We start from the raw sequence: 20,185 nt of genomic DNA, 5'->3' as shown, positions 1-20,185 counted from the left end.
GGAGAAGATGATTGCAGATAATTTTGAGCATTCGCGTTACATATGCAATTAATTAGTTGTTAATATACATAGTTTTCTTGTTTTTAAAGATATCAATCCCAAATTCAGTGTGGTTCATTTTAGGGATATCCGTGATAGCAACACGTTTCAAGTTGATAGGCCACTGGTTTAAATGGACACATAAAATCAGATTTTTGTTAATAACTCAGACATCTTTTGACTAATCCCGTAGCTTTTCTCAAACTAAGTGAAGATATATACCATTTGGTGTCATTTTGTCTTATGACTTATTGAGAAGAAGATTTTTAAAAGTATTTTTAGCATATTAGCGTATGTGCTAATATGCATCTACTGGTATAGTGTGGCTATATTTGAATGCATCAACGTTATTTTCTCAAACTCTTTATTTAGGGACTATTGTAATGAGTCCAAAGACCACATTTGCAGTGAATCTGACTTTTAGACCATGTGAAAAATATGTTTTATGATTATTCTAAGCGTTAGTGTTACATAGTAAAAAAGTGAATTGTTAATAGTTTCCTCATTTTGTAAGATATAACATGGTTCATCATGGTCATGTCTTTGATTAACCTAAAAGGTTTCAAGTTGATAGGCCATTGTGAAGTGGATTCACAAAGGATTTAAATGGACATGTAAAATCTGATTTCTTGATTTATCAATAACTCTTAACCAATCCCTTAGCTTTTCTCAAACTAAGTTAAGAGATGTACCATGGGCCTACATAATTGCTGGTGTTATTTTGACTTTTGGTTCATGAGAATACATTTTTCCAAGGTTTTCACAGCCAAATCTATCCTGACGGACCTTATTGGTCCTTGAGGCAAATTTGTTCAGCATGAGGGAAGATACCTACATACAGTCATGGTTAAAAGTTGAGAATGATACAAATATTAATTTTCACAAAGTCTGCTGCCTCAGTTTTTATGATGGCAATTTGCATATACTCCAGAATGTTATGAAGAGTGATCAGATGAATTGCAATTAATTGCAAAGTCCCTCTTTGCCATGAAAATGAACTTAATCCCAAAAATACATTTCCACTGCATTTCAGCCCTGCCACAAAAGGACCAGCTGACATCATGTCAGTGATTCTCTCGTTAACACAGGTGAGAGTGTTGACAAGGACAAGGCTGGAGATCACTCTGTCATGCTGATTGAGTTAGAATAACAGAATGGAAGCTTTAAAAGGAGGGTGGTGCTTGAAATCATTGTTCTTCCTCTGTTAACCATGGTTACCTGCAAGGAAACACGTGCCGTCATCATTGCTTTGCACAAAAAGTGCTTCACAGGCAAGGATATTGCTGCTAGTAAGATTGCACCTAAATCAACCATTTATCGGATCATCAAGAACTTCAAGGAGAGAGGTTCAATTGTTGTGAAGTAGGCTTCAGGGCGCCCAAGAAAGTCCAGCAAGCGCCAGGACCGTCTCCTAAAGTTGATTCAGCTGCGGGATCGGGGCACCACCAGTGCAGAGCTTGCTCAGGAATGGCAGCAGGCAGGTGTGAGTGCATCTTCACGCACAGTATGGCAAAACATTTTGGAGGATGGCCTGGTGTCAAGAAGGGCAGCAAAGAAGCCACTTCTCTCCAGGAAAAACATCAGGGTCATACTGATATTCTGCAAAAGGTACAGGGATTGGACTGCTGAGGACTGGGGTAAAGTCATTTTCTCTGATGAATCCCCTTTCCGATTGTTTGGGGCATCCGGAAAACACCTTGTCCGGAGAAGACAAGGTGAGCACTACCATCAGTCCTGCGTCATGCCAACAGTAAAGCATCCTGAGACCATTCATGTGTGGGGTTGCTTCTCAGCCAAGGGAGTGGGCTCACTCACAATTTTGCCTAAGAACACAGCCATGAATAAAGAATGGTACCAACACATCCTCCGAGAGCAACTTCTCCCAACCATCCAAGAACAGTTTGGTGACGACCAATGCCTTTTCCAGCATGATGGAGCACCTTGCCATAAGGCAAAAGTGATAACTAAGTGGCTCGGGGAACAAAACATCAACATTTTGGGTCCATGGCCAGGAAACTCCCCAGACCTTAATCCCATTGAGAACTTGTGGTCGATCCTCAAGAGGCGGGTGGACAAACAAAAACCCACGAATTCGGACAAAATCCAAGCATTGATCATGCAAGAATGGGCTGCCATCAGTCAGGATGTGGCCCAGAAGTTAATTGACAGCATGCCAGGGCGGATTGCAGAGGTCTTGAAAAAGAAGGGTCAACACTGCAAATATTGACTTTTTGCATAAACTTAATGTAATTGTCAATAAAAGCCTTCGACACTTATGGAATGCTTGTAATTATACTTCAGTATACCATAGTAACATCTGACAAAAATGTCTAAAAACACTGAAGCAGCAAACTTTGTGAAGACCAATACTTGTGTCATTCTCAAAACATTTGACCACGACTGTACAGTTGAAGTCGGAAGTTTACATACACTTAGGTTGGAGTAATTAAAAGTCGTTTTTCAACCACTCCACAAATTTCTTGTTAACAAACTATAGTTTTGACAAGTTGGTTAGGACATCTACATGGTGCATGACACTTAATTTTTCCAACAACTGTTTACAGACAGATTATTTCACTTATAATTCACTGTATCACAATTCCAGTGGGTAAGAAGTTTACATACACTAAGTTGACTGAGCCTTTAAAAAATGATGTCATGCCTTTAGAAGCTTCTGATAGGCTAATTTACATAATTTGAGTCAATTGGAGGTGTACCTGTGGATGTATTTCAAGGCCTACCTTCAAACTCAGTGCCTCTTTACTTGACATCATGGGAAAATCAAAAGAAATCAGCCAAGACCTCAGAAAAAAAATCGTAGACCTCCACAAGTCTGGTTCATCCTTGGGAGCAATTTTCAAACACCTGAAGGTACCACGTTCATCTGTACAAACAATAGTACTCAAGTATAAACACCATGGGACCACGCAGCCGTCATACCGCTCAGGAAGGAGACGCGTTCTGTCTCCTAGAGATTAACGTACTTTGGTGCGAAAAGTGCAAATCAATCCCAGAACAACAGCAAAGGACCTTGTGAAGATGCTGGAGAAAACCGGTGCAAAAGTATCTATATCCACAGTAAAACGAGTCCTATATCGACATAACCTGAAAGGCCGCTCAGGAAGGAAGAAGCCACTGCTCCAAAACCGTCATAAAAAAGCCAGACTACGGTTTGCAACTGCACATGGGGACAAAGAGCTTACTTTTTTGAGAAATGTCCTCTGGTCTGATGAAACAAAAATAGAACTGTTTGGCCATAATACCATTGTTATGTTTGGATATATTGAAGCAAGACATCAAGACATCAGTCAGGAAGTTAATGCTTGGTCGCAAATGGGTCTTCCAAATAGACAATGACCCCAAGCATACTTCCAAAGTTGTGGCAAAATGGCTTAAGGACAACAAAGTCAAGGTATTGGAGTGGCCATCACAAAGCCCTGACCTCAATCCTATAGAAAATGTGTGTGCAGAACTGAAAAAGCGTGTGTGAGCAAGGAGGCCTACAAACCTGATTCAGTTACACCAGCTGTGTCAGGAGGAATGGGCCAAAATTCACCCAACTTATTATGGGAAGCTTGTGGAAGGCTACCCAAAACATTTGACCCAAGTTAAACAATTTAAAGGCAATGCTACCAAATACTAATTGAGTGTATGTAAACTTCTGACCCACTGGGAATGTGATGAAAGAAATAAAAAGCTGAAATAAATCACTCTCTACTATTATACTTACATTTCACATTCTTAAAATAAAGTGGTGATCCTAACTGACCTAAGACAGGGAATTTTTACTAGGATAAAATGTGAGGAATTGTGAAAAACTGAGTTTAAATGTATTTGGCTAAGGTGTATGTAAACTTCCAACCTCAACTGTACAACATTTTAAGTCTCTAGGTCAAAATGGGCGGTGGATATGAGGGTTTAAGTGAGACTGCTTATAACAGCTCCACCTAAAGGCCAATCGGTGCCATTGCCATCTATGCTTGCGTTATTTGACCATTTCAAGGGGGTAAAAAGAATCCAAGAATAACAATATCTTTACATTTTACATTTACATTTTAGTCATTTAGCAGACGCTCTTATCCAGAGCGATTTACAGTTAAGTGAGTGCATACATTATTTTTTATTTTTCATACTGGCCCCCCGTGGGTTCTTTGCTGTGAACACCTAAATATGGGCCTTTGTATTTCCTCTATCCTGGTGATATCATGGTGATATCAAACAGTATGAGGTCATTGGGTAAACAGATCATGCCACAGTGCTCCATGAGTCATCACTGACCTGATGTTGAGATAGGTCAGCATCTGCAGGTTGATGATGGTTTCTGGGATGCATTTGATGCAGTTGTGGTATAGGTTGAGGGACTCAAGGGGGGCAAACAGACACACCTCTGGGGGAATCTCTGTGAGCCTGTTCTTCGACAGATCTGGGGGGAGGGAAAGAGAGAGACAGCAGGTGAGGGTCATGGGTACACAGCGACTATATACACAGTACTGTACGTACACTACAAGATCAAAAGTATGTGGACACCTGCTCGTCGAACATCTCATTCCAAAATCATGGGCATTAATATGGCGTTGGTCCCCCCTTTGCTGCTATAGCCCCCTCCACTCTTATAGGAAGGCTTTCCACTAGATGTTGGAACATTGCTGCGGGGACTTTCTTCCATTCAGCCACGAGCATTAGTGAGGTCGGGCACTGATGTTGGGCGATTAGGCCTGGCTCGCAGTCAGCATTCCAATTCATCCCAAAGGTTTTCGATGTGGTTGAGGTCAGGGCTCTGTGCAGGCCAGTCATGTCCTCCCACACCGATCTCGACAAACCATTTCTGTATGGACCTCACCTTGTGCACGGGGGCATTGTCATGCTGAAACAGGAAAGGGCCTTCCCCAAACTGTTGCCACAAAGTTGGAAGCACAGAATCGTCTAGAACAGTGATCATCAACTAGATTCAGCCGTGGGCCAATTATTTCTTAAGTGGATGGTCGTGGGGCCGGAACATAGTAAAAAAACAATGTTTTTAGACTGCAAATGAACCGCAAGTAGCCCAAACATATATAATAAGTGACTAAAACATAATTTCAAACCTTGATTACATTTGGGGCCATTGCCCTGCGTAGGGTGCAGTCTTTCGGATGGAATGTTAAAACGGGTGTCCTGACTCTCGGTGGTCATTCAAATTCCCATGGCACTTGTTGTAAGAGTAGTGGTGTTCACCCCGGTGTCATGGCTAAATTCCCAACCTGGCCACATTCCATCATGGCCACCTAATCATCCCCTTCATTCCTAATTGGCATATATCACGTTCTGGCACAAAAATGGTCGCCGTGCATCAGTGAGGTGTGTGCTACACATTGATGGCGGATGAGGTGATTTTCCCCCTACTATGTAAAGCGCTTTGAGTACCTCAGTTAGTAGAAAAGTGCTATATAAATCCACCAATTATTATTTATTATTATTATTTGTATACCACCACTTCTCTCTATTATGCGTGGGAATACTTGGAGCTGATTTCCTGGTGTTTTTACAGTCTTATGTACAACAAACTTGGGGGGCCAAATAAAACCACCCACGGGCCAAATTCTGGCTGCTAGTTGGGGAACCCTGGTCCAGAATGTCATTGTATGCTGTAGCATTAAGATTTCCCTTCACTGGAACTAAGGGGCCTATCCCGAACCATGAAAAACAGCCCCAGACCATTATTCCTCCTCCACCAAACTTTACAGTTGGCACTATGTATTCGAGCAGGTAGTGTTCTCATGGCATCCGCCAAAACCAGATTTGTCCGTTGGACTTACAGATGCTGAAGCGTGATTCATCACTCCAGAGAACGCGTTTCCACTGCCCCAGAGCCCCATGGCGGCGATCTTTACACTAATCCAGCAGACACTTGGCATTGTGCATGGTGATCTTTGGCTTGTGTGCAGCTGCTCGGCAATGGAAACCCATTTCATGAAGCTCCCAACGAACAGTTCTTGTGCTGACGTTGCTTCCAGAGGCAGTTTGGAACTCGGTAGTAAGTGTTGCAACAGAGAACAGACGATTTTTACACGCTACGCACTTTAGCACTCGGCGGTCCGGTTCTGTGAGCTTGTGTGGCCTACCACTTCGCGGCTGAGCCGTTGTTGCTCCTAGACGCTTCCACTTCACAATAACAGCACTTACAGTTGATGTACTGACTTGTTGGAAAGGTGGCATCCTATGATGGTGCCATGTTGAAAGTCACTGAGTTCTTCAGCAAGGTTATTCTACTGCCAATGTTTGTCTATGGAGATTGCATGGCTGTGTGCTCCATTTTATACACCAGTCAGCAATGGGTGTGGCTGAAATAGCCGAATCCACTAATTTGAAGGGGTGTCCACATACTTTTGTAAATATAGTGTATCTTCTTGTGAATGTGACTGTTAGGTAAGAGACCTATCTGTATCTGATCCCACAAATCAGTAGTCTAGTCTCTGCCTGTGTGTCCCTAACCTAACGTAGCAGGCGTAAAATAAACTATATCCTCTACGTACTGGTCTTGACGAGAAGAAAATAAACTGTCGGGGGAGGTTCTCTTCTGCACTGTTCAACCAATCCAGTAAATGTGGAGGAGTTAAGATGGAGTGTCGCCTTGTTAACGTCCAAAAGGTGAAAGTGGCGTCACAGGCTCTCTTTCCATTTCCCCTGAAAACCGGAACATCAGGTTGTTGGGGACCCAGCAGAGGCTGTGTCCCTGAGGCTGGGGCTCTGCTGTAGAGCACAGGCCACTCTGTGAAGGAGAGCTCTGCAGTACTCCGTGAAGGATTATTTGAAGGTCCTGGCTACCGATACCATGGCAACCACACGCAGAGCGGTAAGCAACTGAATCTGCAAGATGCTCACATGTGAGGGGACGTGTGTGTATATGCATTTATATGTATTTCTATGTTTGCTTCAGTAGTGCATGCAAAGGAGGGAAGGAGGTTGTGCTGATACAACTTATTTCTAAATGAAACTTTAACAAAGGTTGAGTTCCTCAAATACAGAGGGAGTTGGTTCCTGAGCAGTCTAATAAACTGGCCTCAGCCCTGTGTCTGTGTGTAGGGGCGAGGGTTCAGCATGGTGAGTAGGAGGGTGTAATCTTGGCTGCCAAAACAACGTTGGCTATTTAATTAGAGGGCAGATACGGCAGGACTAAAGCTTTATCTCTAGGCCACTCACAGGCCTTGGCAGCCTACCTGATATAATGGCCTCGCTCTTCTCTCATCACTAAACCCAAAACTGCATAAAGATGCCCAATGGATCCTTGCCTTTCAAAAATCTAAAATCCAGATATTTGACTGAGTCTCTTGTGTACATCTTTAAGCTCAGTTAAAGCCCGATCAGGATGAATTCCAATTTGATCTCCTCCACTTTCTTTCAGGTTTTCTGGGAATAACCAGTCAGGCAAATGAGAATAAGAGGAACCTGGGGCAACCGTCCAGTCAGATCTCACATGGCAGACAAGCCATTAAAGGCAGTGGGAACACAACAAACATCAATACTTGTCAGTCACCCACTCTCTATCATAGCTTCGTAGCTTGAGGCACACATGCCCACGAATTATCTCTGTTCAGAGAGAAACAGATATGACTAGCTTGTTTTGGCTCCACATAAGAGGACTGTCTCTGAGCAAGCCTGTTACATGTTGCAGCATTAACTGTGTGGGAGACATTTTGCATAAGGAAGTGTTTGTGTTTAATTCCATTCCAGAGGCAGTGGGATGGGAGAATTCTGAGAGGAGATACATCCCTGCTCCACAGAACAACTGCCACCACTAACAACACAAGCACCCAGTCAGGTACAAAGGTACAGATCCAACATTGAGCTGAGGAGACCAACAGATCTGTCTCTCCATCACACTGAGACCTGCCAGGCTGTTCAGTCTAACACATCACACAACTAATGAAATGTGACAAAACCCCAATAACCTCCTCAGAGATGTCAGCATGCACACCACATCAAAGACTCTGTAGCACAGGGAACACAATCTGCACGTCAGTGTGATAGGTCCTCAAGAAATATACCTACACTTATTCCAAAATAATATCTAAGTCAGTGCCCTTGTAGAATAATTCATGCTAATTCACTATCCTTGACAGGTGAACTTCGCCCACTTCATCAGTGAGAAGGAATGGCAGTTAAATCAGCTAGGGTCTGGAGTGTGTGATTTTCCATTCCACAACATGAGGATTAGTGGTTACCATAATAGATAAGGAGTCCCTTCGTGCCTCTCACCAGTCATTCACAGCAGCAGCACCAGCCCTGTTCCTCTACTCCTGCCTGCAAGAAACCTGGGCGCCTCATCAAATATTCAGACAGCAGCCCATTCAGTGAGGTCAGCATACGACTGGCACGCATATGAGAGAGACGGGGGAAGAGAGATAGAGACAGAGTGAGAGAGAAGAAGAGTGAGCGAGAGAGATGAGCTCAGGCATGCAATCAGAGCTGGCCTAGATTTCAGCCCATCTGGGATATAGAGTGTAGAGCCAGCACCCACACAACGTGGGCAAGGGGTGTCCCCAAACCAAACTACATTACCCACAACTCTCGCTCCCCATTCTCTATGTGTATCTGAAATCCCCTTCCTGCGTGCTCCATTTCTTAGAGTCCCATTGATTTTCACAGCACCAAGAGGAATCATTCAGAGCAACACAGGAAGAGAAGCAGACAACAGTTCCTCAACCTAAGCTAAACCCCATCCTTTCCAAGCATAGAAACGATTGCTCTAATAATTACATAATGCATCTTCGTTAGTGATAATCATTATAACAAAGATCAAACCAGCAGTGTTCTAGACCTGGCAACACAGTCCTTAGGTTTGGCATGTGTAAGACAGACAGACAGACAAGCAGGGAGAGGGAGTGATGGGAATCCCATGTGACAGTGACTTCTCTGATCCTCAACCTCCTATCCCACACAGCACAGCACAGCCATAGAGGTGGGGCACATGATGCCTGAGAGGACTGCTGTATAACCCTGGCCTGCCTGGCTACATCAGAGATAGCCAGGCAAATACACCAATATCTTATACCTAGCCTCATGGTGGTGGGCTCACACACACAAACCCCTGATACTGCCTTACTGGTTAGAGTGTGTGTGTGTGTGTGTGTGTTTCTGTAAAGTAGAGAAATCACATTAGTGGCTGCCGTGGCCTATTTCACAGCTTTTCAATTGGAGGGTTGTGTTTCGGGGCTGCTCATGATGGAAAGGGGCGATGAGGTACCCATCGGCTCAGCTGTGTACCAGAGGGGGTATAATCCCCCTGCCCCACGTCACCCCTCCAGGGACCATCTCTCCACAGCAGGGTCACCCTCTCATTGGAAGATGGAGGGGAGAGGAGAGGGAGATGGCGTGTCACACTATATCACTCCCACTCACAACCTGTCCCCCAAACTGATGATGTATCACTTACACCTCTCCAGAGACAGAGCTGCAAATGGTTGCATGTAGTGCTCTACTCCTCAATAGCCAGAGGGGATGAGGGGAGAAAAACAGGCCCACAGCATTGTTTGGGGACAGTGGACCCCAACAGAGATGCAATATCCAGCCCTCTTTAATCACCACCACCTTGGCCTACATCCTCTGTTTTTAGGTGATTTAGTACGTATGAAAAATAATCCTGACCAAAGCAGGGCTCCAGACTGCGACCATTTAGTCGCATTTAACGACCCGTTGATTTGAATTAGTCGCATCAGTCCGAGCTGAACATTGTACATGGTCACCTCACTTAAAACGTCCTATTTTGTAGGAGGCTAAAACCATGATTAGGACAAACAGTAAAGTGCATTATGCTTATGATTCTTGTAATTAAAGTGTCTGCCTGCCCCTGTACCGGTTTCGCTCAATATGGTCCGACTGCGACCCGCGTCCTGGACGGTTCTTACCTGACCATGCAAGAACCGCCCAGGGAAAACCCGCCCAGTCTTTCTATTGGCTCCTGGCTACTTCCTCGTTCTACGGGCCGCAGTAGCAGCCAGTTTTATTGATGACTTTACCATTGAACTACTGCAAGAGTTACCCCCTGACATTGGCTACACTAGTAGCTATTCCCCACGCCATTGTGGGACAGCAGTGCTTGGAAAACGGGAGCGAGGGACACTGTGTCCCAGGGTTGTTGCCGTTCATGCTCTCCCCATTGAGTAGACTGTATCACAGCGACATCTACACTGAGTGCACAAAACATTAGGAACACCTGCTCTTTCCATGACAGACTGACCAGGTGAAAGCTATGATCCCTTATTGATGTCGCTTGTTAAATCCACTTCAAATCAGTGTAGATGAAGGGGAGGAGACAGGTTAAAGAATGATTGTTAAGCCTTTATTTAACTAGGCAAGTCAGTTAAGAACACATTCTTATTTACAATGACGGCCTACACCGGCCAAACCCGGACGACGCTGGGCCAATTGTGCGCCGCCCTATGGGACTCCCAATCACGGCCGGTTGTGATACAGCCTGGAATCGAACCAGGGGGTCTGTAGTGACACCTCAAGCACTGAGATGCAGTGCCTTAGACCGCTGAGCCACTCGGGAGCCCAAGGATTGTGTATGTGTGCCATTCAGAGGGTGAATGGGCAAGACAACAATATTTAAAGTCCCTTTGAACGGGGTATGGTAGTAGTTGCCAGGCGCACCGGTTTGAGTGTGTCAACAACTGCAACGCTGCTGGGTTTTTCACGCTCAACAGCTTCCCTTGGGATCTCAAGAATGGTTCTGAACGCAAAAGGGGGTGCAACTCAATATTGGGAAGGTGTTCCTAACGTTTTGTACCCTCAGTGTTTATGACTACCAATATTAGTTATCTCGTGTAAACTGTTATCCTACTTGAAATATAATCCTGGAAGGGTAGAAGAAAATTGCCAAATTACTAGCTACCGGTAACACCTCGATACAACACCGGTGCATTGGTTGCCATGTTAGCTAATGTTATCGCCGGCGACACCGTGATACAGCTGCCCCATGACTCACTGCGACCTGTAGAATGAGGAAGTAGCCAGAAGCCAATAGAAAGAAGAATCCAGAAGCTAATTGAAAGAGGGGGCGGGTTTTCCCAGAGCGATTCTTGCCTGGTCAGGTAAGAACCGCCCAGGACACAGGTCGCAGTCAGACCCAACTTGTTTCACTGGGGCCTTCTGCTGTGTCGAGCGAGCCACTCTCGCTCTCTCCTTTCCCAGGGAAAGAAATGCTCAGTGAGAAAAAAAAAAAAAAAGTGGTCTGATTGTATAACATTTTAAAATCCAATTGCGGGGAAAACACAGCAACTGTTGTCACAGTCGAAGAGAGGAGGTTCTCAGCTTTGTGTAGGTATAGTGTTTTATTTCTCAACTCTCAATTTTGAGCTCAATAGTGACTATTTTACAAACAATATATTTTATATGGCTTTGAGATAGAGCGCGCAAAATGTGCGTCAGCCATTGCGATTGCATAGGCTACATTAGGTAGTAACCTAGGCTACAACTGCAACGTTTTTGGGGACATAATTTGTACCGTTAGATTCATGCATGGATATTAGCAGTGGGTATTATATTTCGAGTTAGCGATCTAGCCAATGTGTTTTGAGTTTCCACTTACTCAGGTGAATTAGCACCAAATAAATGAGCCTTTGATATTAGTGCACATAGATGCAGGCAAATACATCTCTACTAAACAAACAAAAAAATTGGAACATTCTGGAACCCTATTTTAACAGTAAAATATAACAACAATAGCCCATTGTCAATTTACAATTCATGACAATCACTGGATTAGGTTGCACATCAAAATATTTTGAATCACAACATGTTAGATAAAACAACAAAATGTATTGAATACCATCTCATTAGTCTATTACACTTCTTAATAAAGCACTGTGAATAACTTTCTAAGATGTCGGTTTATTGAGAATGCGACTTCCTCTCAGCAAACAGAAGCAACAATGTAACTATATGCCACAAAACACAGATTTTCATGAGGTGTGTGCTGGTGATGCGTCTCTGCTGATGTAGGTTTAACTGGTCCATGTGGGCCTGTGTGTGCTGGAGCCTGAGCTCTGGATAATCACAGGCTGATACAGTAATTAGAGACCCGCTTGAGGAGCTGCACAGCCCCTGGTAAAACACACACAGCACAGGCCTTTCAATTACACTCTTTATGACTGCACACACACACACACACACACACATGCAAGTACATCCAATACAGACACACACATCCCATCTCCATTATTACATACAAGTACATAAGTACAGCAGCACCAAATAAACTATTAAGCAATACATTAATTGGCTTAATTGAATACAAGCCCATAGCTATTGGAAAATACTGTATGTATGTAGAGTCACAGATTCAGGAGACAGGAACAAATTGATCTATTTTCTCTCCCACACAAACACACAGCCTATACTCTCTTGATCTCTGTCTCTCAGACTAAACACAGACACATATAGACAGACAAATTCTCGCTCTCTCCCGGAACCCCTAATGGGAGGCTTAAGGTGTCCGACACAGCTTTAGCAGCTAGTAAAGGCTTTGCTGCCAATTCTGTGCTGAGAGCTAGTCTTCCTAAATGCAGCATTCATGTTATACGGCATAGGTGAGCATTGATTTCCCCTTTCTGGCATGAAAACGCATCCAAAATACATGTGTGTGTACACATATTACCGGACAGAGAGGATCATGGGAGCAGACAGACCGGCTAGACAGACATAAGAGACAGATATGAGAGAGACAGACACGAGCATCACGTCGCTCTTCTGATGATATGTGCAGGTAGAGAATGGTTGGGTGGTGTGCTGTGAATCTAAAGGCTAAGGGATCTCTCCCATTAACTCAACCCAACTGACAGACACGTCCCAATGTCAAAACATCAGCCCTATTCCCCTTTCCCCCTGATGGGAAGACCAGAGTTGGCCCAGGCCCTCTTCTACAACTGGAGGTTTTGATGATGCAGGCTCCCATCTGTACATGAAAGGGACCCCCTGCTGGGCTCAACAAAGGCCTGGCCACTCGTGTTTGGGGAGCGTTTGAAGCGCACAGGGTCGATGAAGAAGGGGGTGTGGAGAAGAGTGCTGCTTTGCTTTTGTGATGCTGTCCGTTTCTCTGTCTCCATCCTTTCCCCTGACCAAACGCCATCTGTGGCAGGAGCAGACAGGCAGGGAGGCAGGCAGACAGCAGGCCCTTTGTCCATTTGTTAGTGCCCACAGAGTTCCAACAAAACAGGGCTGGCCAGGCTGACTACCCCCCAGCCAAACCACCATGCTGCAGCCTCTTCATCAAGTCCAGAAAGGCTCTATTATTCAAAGGACATTCAAACTAATAGATAAAACCTGACTGGTACTGACGCTGAGAGCAGAAGGAGGTAGGAGGGTTGAATGAACTTATAGGGCAAGTATGTTGTGAATGTGAATAGGTAATGCCCCCGTCACACCTTCTCCAGTGGATGTTGTCTATTGTCTCGCAACAGACCGATGTAAATGCGCCTTAAGATAGGCTTGATATGTGACTAGGCAAGGCTTGACATTTGTGTAGGTATGAGCTAGACTTAACCAAACCATGACATTTAGCTCATACTATCTGGTACTACCATCAGATAATTACCCCTCCGGTAGAGTGGCAGAATAAATCTTCACTTAGCCAAAGGCATTGAGGCGTGGGGTGCGCTCGGCTGCAAAATGGCTGCCATTTATCACTAAGGTTAGGGTAGCACACAGTTTGTGGATGAAGACAGGAGAGGCACAAACGTTTTACTTTACCTTTTACTGGAACATTTCAGTTTTCAGTGTCAATTCTGTCTTACAATGTACCATGGTCGCATAATGCATTGTATGGAGCAAGAGAGATTGGCGCCAATGAAATGTATAAACTCAGTCAGTTTGCCTTTCCTGCAAAGCAGCTTAACAAAGGAGACAGTATCGTATCAGTGGTTGGTTGACTGGGGCTGCTAGGCTAATTTGATGTGTATCTCCAGAATGCTGGCTGCTGATGGAGGGAGATGACCTGTGGGCAGTTGCTTCACACATAGGGCCCTCTGCAGTTACCACAGCACACACATGGCTCCAAATTAAACACAATGTTCTCCTCAGCTAATCACATTCATTTGGACTGAGATAAAACTCCCTAATAGAATTCTGTCCTTAATAGAATTATCAGCAGTCTAAAGCACACCAGACATCAACAGAAACAGGGGGTGACAGTGAGAGCTCTTCTCGAATAATATAGGCCTGCATCATTTTATTTTGTGTACTGGATTAACCTTTTCACATGATCCTTTCTGTTACTTTTAATGAATTAGTAGACTAGCATGGATTAGTGTGATTTAATAAACGTAGCTCCGTTGGTAGAGCATGGCGCTTGCAACGCCAGGGTTGTGGGTTCGATTCCCACGGGGGGCCAGTATGAAAAATGTATGCACTCACTAACTGTAAGTCGCTCTGGATAAGAGCGTCTGCTAAATGACTAAAATGTAAATGTATAACGTATAAATCAACTGTTTTGAAAATAGAATATTGTCACTGGCAAAAAGACTGATATCTATCTGATTCACTTCAATATTATTTTATATTAACAATGAGCACGTAGACTTGATCAACAAAATATCTAACAATAGAACTGCAAGTGCAGACAAGCATCCTGGTCTGGCTGACAGGTATGCATGTGTTCAGACTGGTTTTTTTCAGTCTGATGCAGCACATCTACACAGAGCCCTGAGGGACGAAATGGGAGTTGGGATTTTCAGTCATCTGCGTGCACACGCACAACCAGAGGCAAAGGAGCATGGGTGTTACAGTATGTGTGGATAAGCCTGTTTAGAAACCTCATGGTCACATGACTCAGGGGAGTGCTGCCTGTACAGGGTGACCAGGATCCCTCCCAACAGCACTATAGAGTGGTGCAGTCACACCTCTGGGAAAAATCACAATCAGTGCCAAGAGTGTGGCAGCTTCATGTGTCTATACCTGTACGCAAAATGGGAAAGTGATAGCATTCTGAAGCCAGTGGAATGTGTATTTATATGTGTGGGAGTGGTGGGTTGTGCGATTTGGTTGACTGGGGAAAATCTATGAGCGTTTACGTGTGTATGTAGAGGGGGTGTTTGTGTGTGGGAGGTGGTACTGTAGTTGAGGGAACTAGGGAGGCTGCTGGTGTCCATTATAACCATACCCTGTTCTGTTTTCATTGGTTGTAAGCGATCACTTGGCAGAAAGTCAAGCTACACCTCTGCAGCCAGATTTCAACTGCCAGTGAAATACTAGTGCTCAGGAGTCACAACACAACCAAACACACAATCACAGAACCAAATGTTCATGTTCAAATATTCTATATCTACAGCATTTACCCCCATCCTATCATTGTTTTTTGTTGGAGGGAAAGTTCTCTCTCTTTCTCCTTCGCTCTCTCTTGTATTTGCAGTGCAGTGTGTTTGTGCCCTTTGGGGTGGGGTAGAGTAGGGTAGGGCAGGTTAGAGTAGAGTAGGGTAGAGGCATGCAGCAACATGCTGGCCTGTTGGCTCCAACATCTGGCCAGGTTGGGCCTCTGCTCTCCAGCCTCTCTCCAAGGTCAGGGCATCGGTTTACAGCTCTCACACATTGCCATGGGAAAACAAACTGACTGCCGGCACACTGTCAACAACATACTGCAAACACACACACACCTTAGTGTCAGCTTGCTTTCTCAGTCTTTGTATCCATCTCACGTAAACACTATACACATAAAAGACACACATGCTCTATCTCATGAGTTTTGCATGAACACATGGCCTAGGTCTATGTTGACAGCTCCTGCAAGGACCCAACCACTAGAGAACAATGGAAATAGTTTCTAAAAGAGTTAGCATTTTTTCTATGTTGCTGTGCTGCTCTAAGTTGTGGAGCATTCTCAAAGTATTCTTCAAAGAGAATTCATTGTACTCTGATTGTATTCTGTGGTGTGGTCGATGCTCCAGCATTCTATCTTTGATGATTCTGTTTGAGAGTTCTGTCTGCTGAGGATTCCATCTGGGAGGATTCTGTCTGAAACTAGAGTTGGAGGGTTGTCTGAGAAGGCTCTATCTACCGAGTATATTATATACAGGGTTCTGTCATCAGGGATTCTGTCAGAGATTCTGTCTAGGGCTGACTCCATTTAGTTGACTGGTCGATAGGCTGTTGGTCGACCTAGATTTTTTTAGTCGAGCAGTGGCAAATATATATAAAACAATGTTATGGCACACGAGACACCTGTCTGATTCACGCCTGTCTCGGTGGACTAGTCCATTGCGGAGGCCGCGGGGGTGGAACACCAGTATCACCTGCAATACATTTACCTTTAATTCCCATCATTTCTAATCTACAATGTTGGTTTGATTACGGTCATTTTTGTTAATGCATTCAATATATTTGTATTATTATTATTACTACTACAGTCTTACAGTTGTCATTGTAGGAGCGGACACATTGTTTGCAGAGCGCACAACCTAGGCTACACTTGTGAGGGAAAAATGGTTTATTTCATTCCATTTACAAGTTATCAATGTATTAATTGTCTTTTGTTTGGAGCGCTCCTGTCAATCTTGAGTAAGGACACACATCTGATTACACATAGAACTAGGCCTAGACTACCTGGCCTGCGTGCAAATGTAGGCTTATAAATGTGCCCATTTGGGGATCTGATACTATTTCTGATTGTCTTAACTCAGCATCACTGTGGAGCTTCTCAAAGTAATTTTTGATTCACCTCAAAAAGCAAGTAAACAAAGTCTTTTTTTACATCCATTGCTATTGACAATAGTTTGCGTAGCCTATTTGAAAAATCTTTCCAGCTCTCTCCCTTTCGATAACCACTCAGCATGAAAGAGGGAAAAAGAATGTCATGCTCTGATCTGGATAAAAGAAAAAGGCCTACCTGATTACTTAACTATTGTATTCTACAGCTGTGTCTGTCTGTCAGGAGCTCACTGGCGCAGGAAACTGAAGGCCCAGAATATTTTATAAAATGTTGCTTGTGTGAGCTTCAGGCGGGACCCAAGTTAATAGTTGATACAATGTTTCAAGTTCCTTGCAGACAGGCCATGCATAGCCAATGTGATTTCTAGGATATTTATTTTAAATCAGGGTATTTTCTTGGCTTTATGTAGCTATTTTTACATAATGGCAATGGCAGTTAGTTTTAGATTATCATTTTCATTTATATAGAATTTTGATTAACCACATGACAGTGATTTTTTGATTTGAAGACTTTATTATAAAATTAAATGAAACTGTTCCACGAAAGTGTGCATAAGAAAAGCATAACTAGAAATGGTACAATAACTTGTGGAAAAGGTTTCTGACCCTGGTGTAGCCTATTACCGGCAACTTCAGGAGTGTAATGGTAGAATCAGCGAAGGCCAGCAGCAGCCAGGAACCTTATTTTCTTCTTCTGATTAGGCTGTATTGTGTCTTCATTTGTAATTGCAGTGCTTAAAGCATCAGATAAGCTCAGTATGCTACATACTGTATATTGATTTTATTATAAAAAACTGAAATATCACATTTACATAAGTATTCAGACCCTTTACTCAGTACTTTGTTGAAGCACCTTCGGCAGCGATTACAGCCTCAAGTCTTCTTGGGTATGACGCTACAAGCTTGGCACACCTGTATTTGGGGTGTTTCTCCCATTCTTCTCTGCAGATCCTGTCAAGCTCTGTCAAGTTGGATGGGGAGCATTGCTCCACAGCTATTTTCAGGTCTCTCCAGAGATGTTCGATCGGGTTCAATTCCGGACTCTGGCTGGGCCACTCAAGGACATTCAGAGACTTGTCCCGAAGCCACTTCTGCATTGTCTTGGCTGTGTGCTTAGGGTCGTTGTCCTGTTGGAAGGTGAACCTTCGCCCCACCTCCCTGACCAAGGCCCTTCTCCACCGATTGCTCAGTTTGGCTGGGCGGCCAGCTCTAGGAAGCGTCTTGGTGGTTCCAAACTTCTTCCATTTAATAATGATGGAGGCCACTGTGTTCTTGGGGACCTTCAATGCTGCAGAAATGTGTTGGTACCCTTCCCCAGATCTGTGTCTCGACACAATCCTGTCTTTACGGACAATTCCTTCAACCTCATGGCTTGGTTTTTGCTCTGACATGCACTGTCAACAGTCGGACCTTATATAGACAGGTGTGTTCCTTTCCAAATCATGTCCAATCAATTGAATTTACCACAGGTGGACTCCAGTCAAGTTGTAGAAACATCTCAAGGATGATCAATGGAAACGGGATGCACCGGAGCTCAATTTCGAGTCTCATAGCAAAGGGGTCTGAATACGTTAATAAGGTATGTTTTTTTATTTGTAATACATTTGCAAACATTTCTAAAAACCAGTTTTGCTTTGTCATTATGCGGTATTGTGTGTAGATTGATGAGGATTCTTTTTTTTTAATTTAATCAGTTTAAGAATAAGGCTGTAACATAACAAAATGTGGAAAAAAGTCAAGGGGTCTGAATACTTTCCGAACGCACTGTATATATGGAAACATACATGTTTAAAAATTTCGACCAACTCTCGGTCTACCAAATATATGTGACAGCCCTAATTCTGTCAGATAAATATTCTGTCTGGAATGGTTTGGAAGGGTACTGTCTAGAAAAAAAGTTTTGGTGACACTTAGTTTTTAGGGGTCCTTATTACAGTGTAATTACATATGTAACAAGTATTGTAGTTAATTGTAATAATTCATAGTTACACTGTAATAACAACATGTAACTAACTGGTGGTAATTGCAGTCTGTGATTATAGAGGTGTAACAATGAATGCTTGTTGCCATGCTTGTTACAAATGTTAAAGTTTCCGATAGCATCCCTACACACCATACTGGTCAGTGCTATCCGGAATCCTTGGGACGTCCTTACCCTAAACCCTAACCCTAACTTTAAACCCTACCCTTACATTAACCATAACCCTTACCTAACCCAACCCTAACCTTAATCCTTACCTTAAACATTTTAAATGTCAACTTCAATGGGGTAGGGACATCCCAAGAATCCCAGATATCACCATATTTCAGCCTGCACAAACCATGTGATAAATATTAGCCAATTGAAAACCGACTACCTCATTGATATAACTCTGCAATCAAAAGGCAAAAAAGGGTTCACAAACGGTTCATAATTTATTTATTTTTACTTTAAAATTGTTAAATAATTTAACGGTGCATTTGACAATGGGTCAATTACATTAACTATCAATTAAACATTTTTAGACACATTAATAAACTGTTATGGGTAAAATTGTGAGATAGTCATTCATGCTTGCTAAATTGTAAGCCTACTAAGCTTGGTTGAATGATAGTTTATAAAACGCACTTAAAATTAATCATAAGAAAACTCTTATTCCATCATGTAACCTTGCAAGTGTTTCACTGTTGAGGAACACTCTCACTTTTAGATGGGATGCATTGGTGCAATTATTTATTTATCCCAGGAAGAGAGCAATAGTAAAGGCGTCTTTTTGTAGGCACTAACTCCGATGGTTCGTTGGGAAATTAATGCCGTTTTTGTAGGGTTTTTGGATAAACGCAGACTAAAAGGTCTGTGGTACACTCAGGCTTAGGAGATAATCTTCAGCGAACGTCACTGTGAATTTTGAAGCATTTATGTAATTTAAAAAAGCACATAAAAGCTTCATAATTCATAAAGGTCATGTTAACTGACTGATATTATCTCATAGAACAAAACGTATAAGCTCTCCTAAACCTGTGTTATTGCTCTCTTTAGAACCTTGAGGATCTCGAAATGGAGTAGGTCGGCAGTGGTGAGCGCTCTGAGGTTGAGCCAGTCCAGGATGAAGTGGGCCTACCTGCTGCGACAGGTGTGGTAGAGACCTGTGAATCCTACCGGAGAAGAGTTTGGACCGGTGGGAGTGTGATTTTTGGAAAGAGTGGATTCCTGCATTTTGGCCAACCCATACGTTGTATCAAGCTGGGTAAAGGACAAACTGGGAATGGATACATCTGTGAAAGTTTTGAGAAGTGGAATTGTTTAAATTCTTTGTGCATCCTCCGCCCAGAAGAAGCGGTCACGTCGCAGCTCGGGGCTCAACCTGTGGCATGATTAGCTCTCCGGAACAGGGTGCTGCTCAAAGGGGTATCATTGAGTGTAGCGGTGGATCAAATGAAAAATAATATTCCTTGTGTTTGTGACGCCCACCGTTTGGTGAGACGTAGA

General features: G+C 43.4%; 1 protein-coding gene across 1 annotated transcript in view; it reads right to left on the bottom strand.

Annotated features, from left to right (window-relative positions):
- Positions 1–20,185, bottom strand: part of LOC311142880 (leucine-rich repeat and calponin homology domain-containing protein 2-like) — a gene marked incomplete at its 5' end in the record, with an annotated part of 50,839 nt that overhangs the window by 25,134 nt on the left and 5,520 nt on the right. The window contains 1 exon segment of the mRNA XM_084178586.1: positions 4,318–4,462. Within this exon segment, the coding sequence (XP_084034712.1) occupies positions 4,318–4,462 (145 nt within the window).

The sequence above is a fragment of the Coregonus lavaretus genome (genome assembly GCF_964263955.1).
Source record: "Coregonus lavaretus genome assembly, chromosome: 15".
Taxonomy (NCBI): Eukaryota; Metazoa; Chordata; class Actinopteri; order Salmoniformes; family Salmonidae; genus Coregonus; species Coregonus lavaretus.
This window is presented reverse-complemented; position numbering and strand designations above follow the sequence as displayed.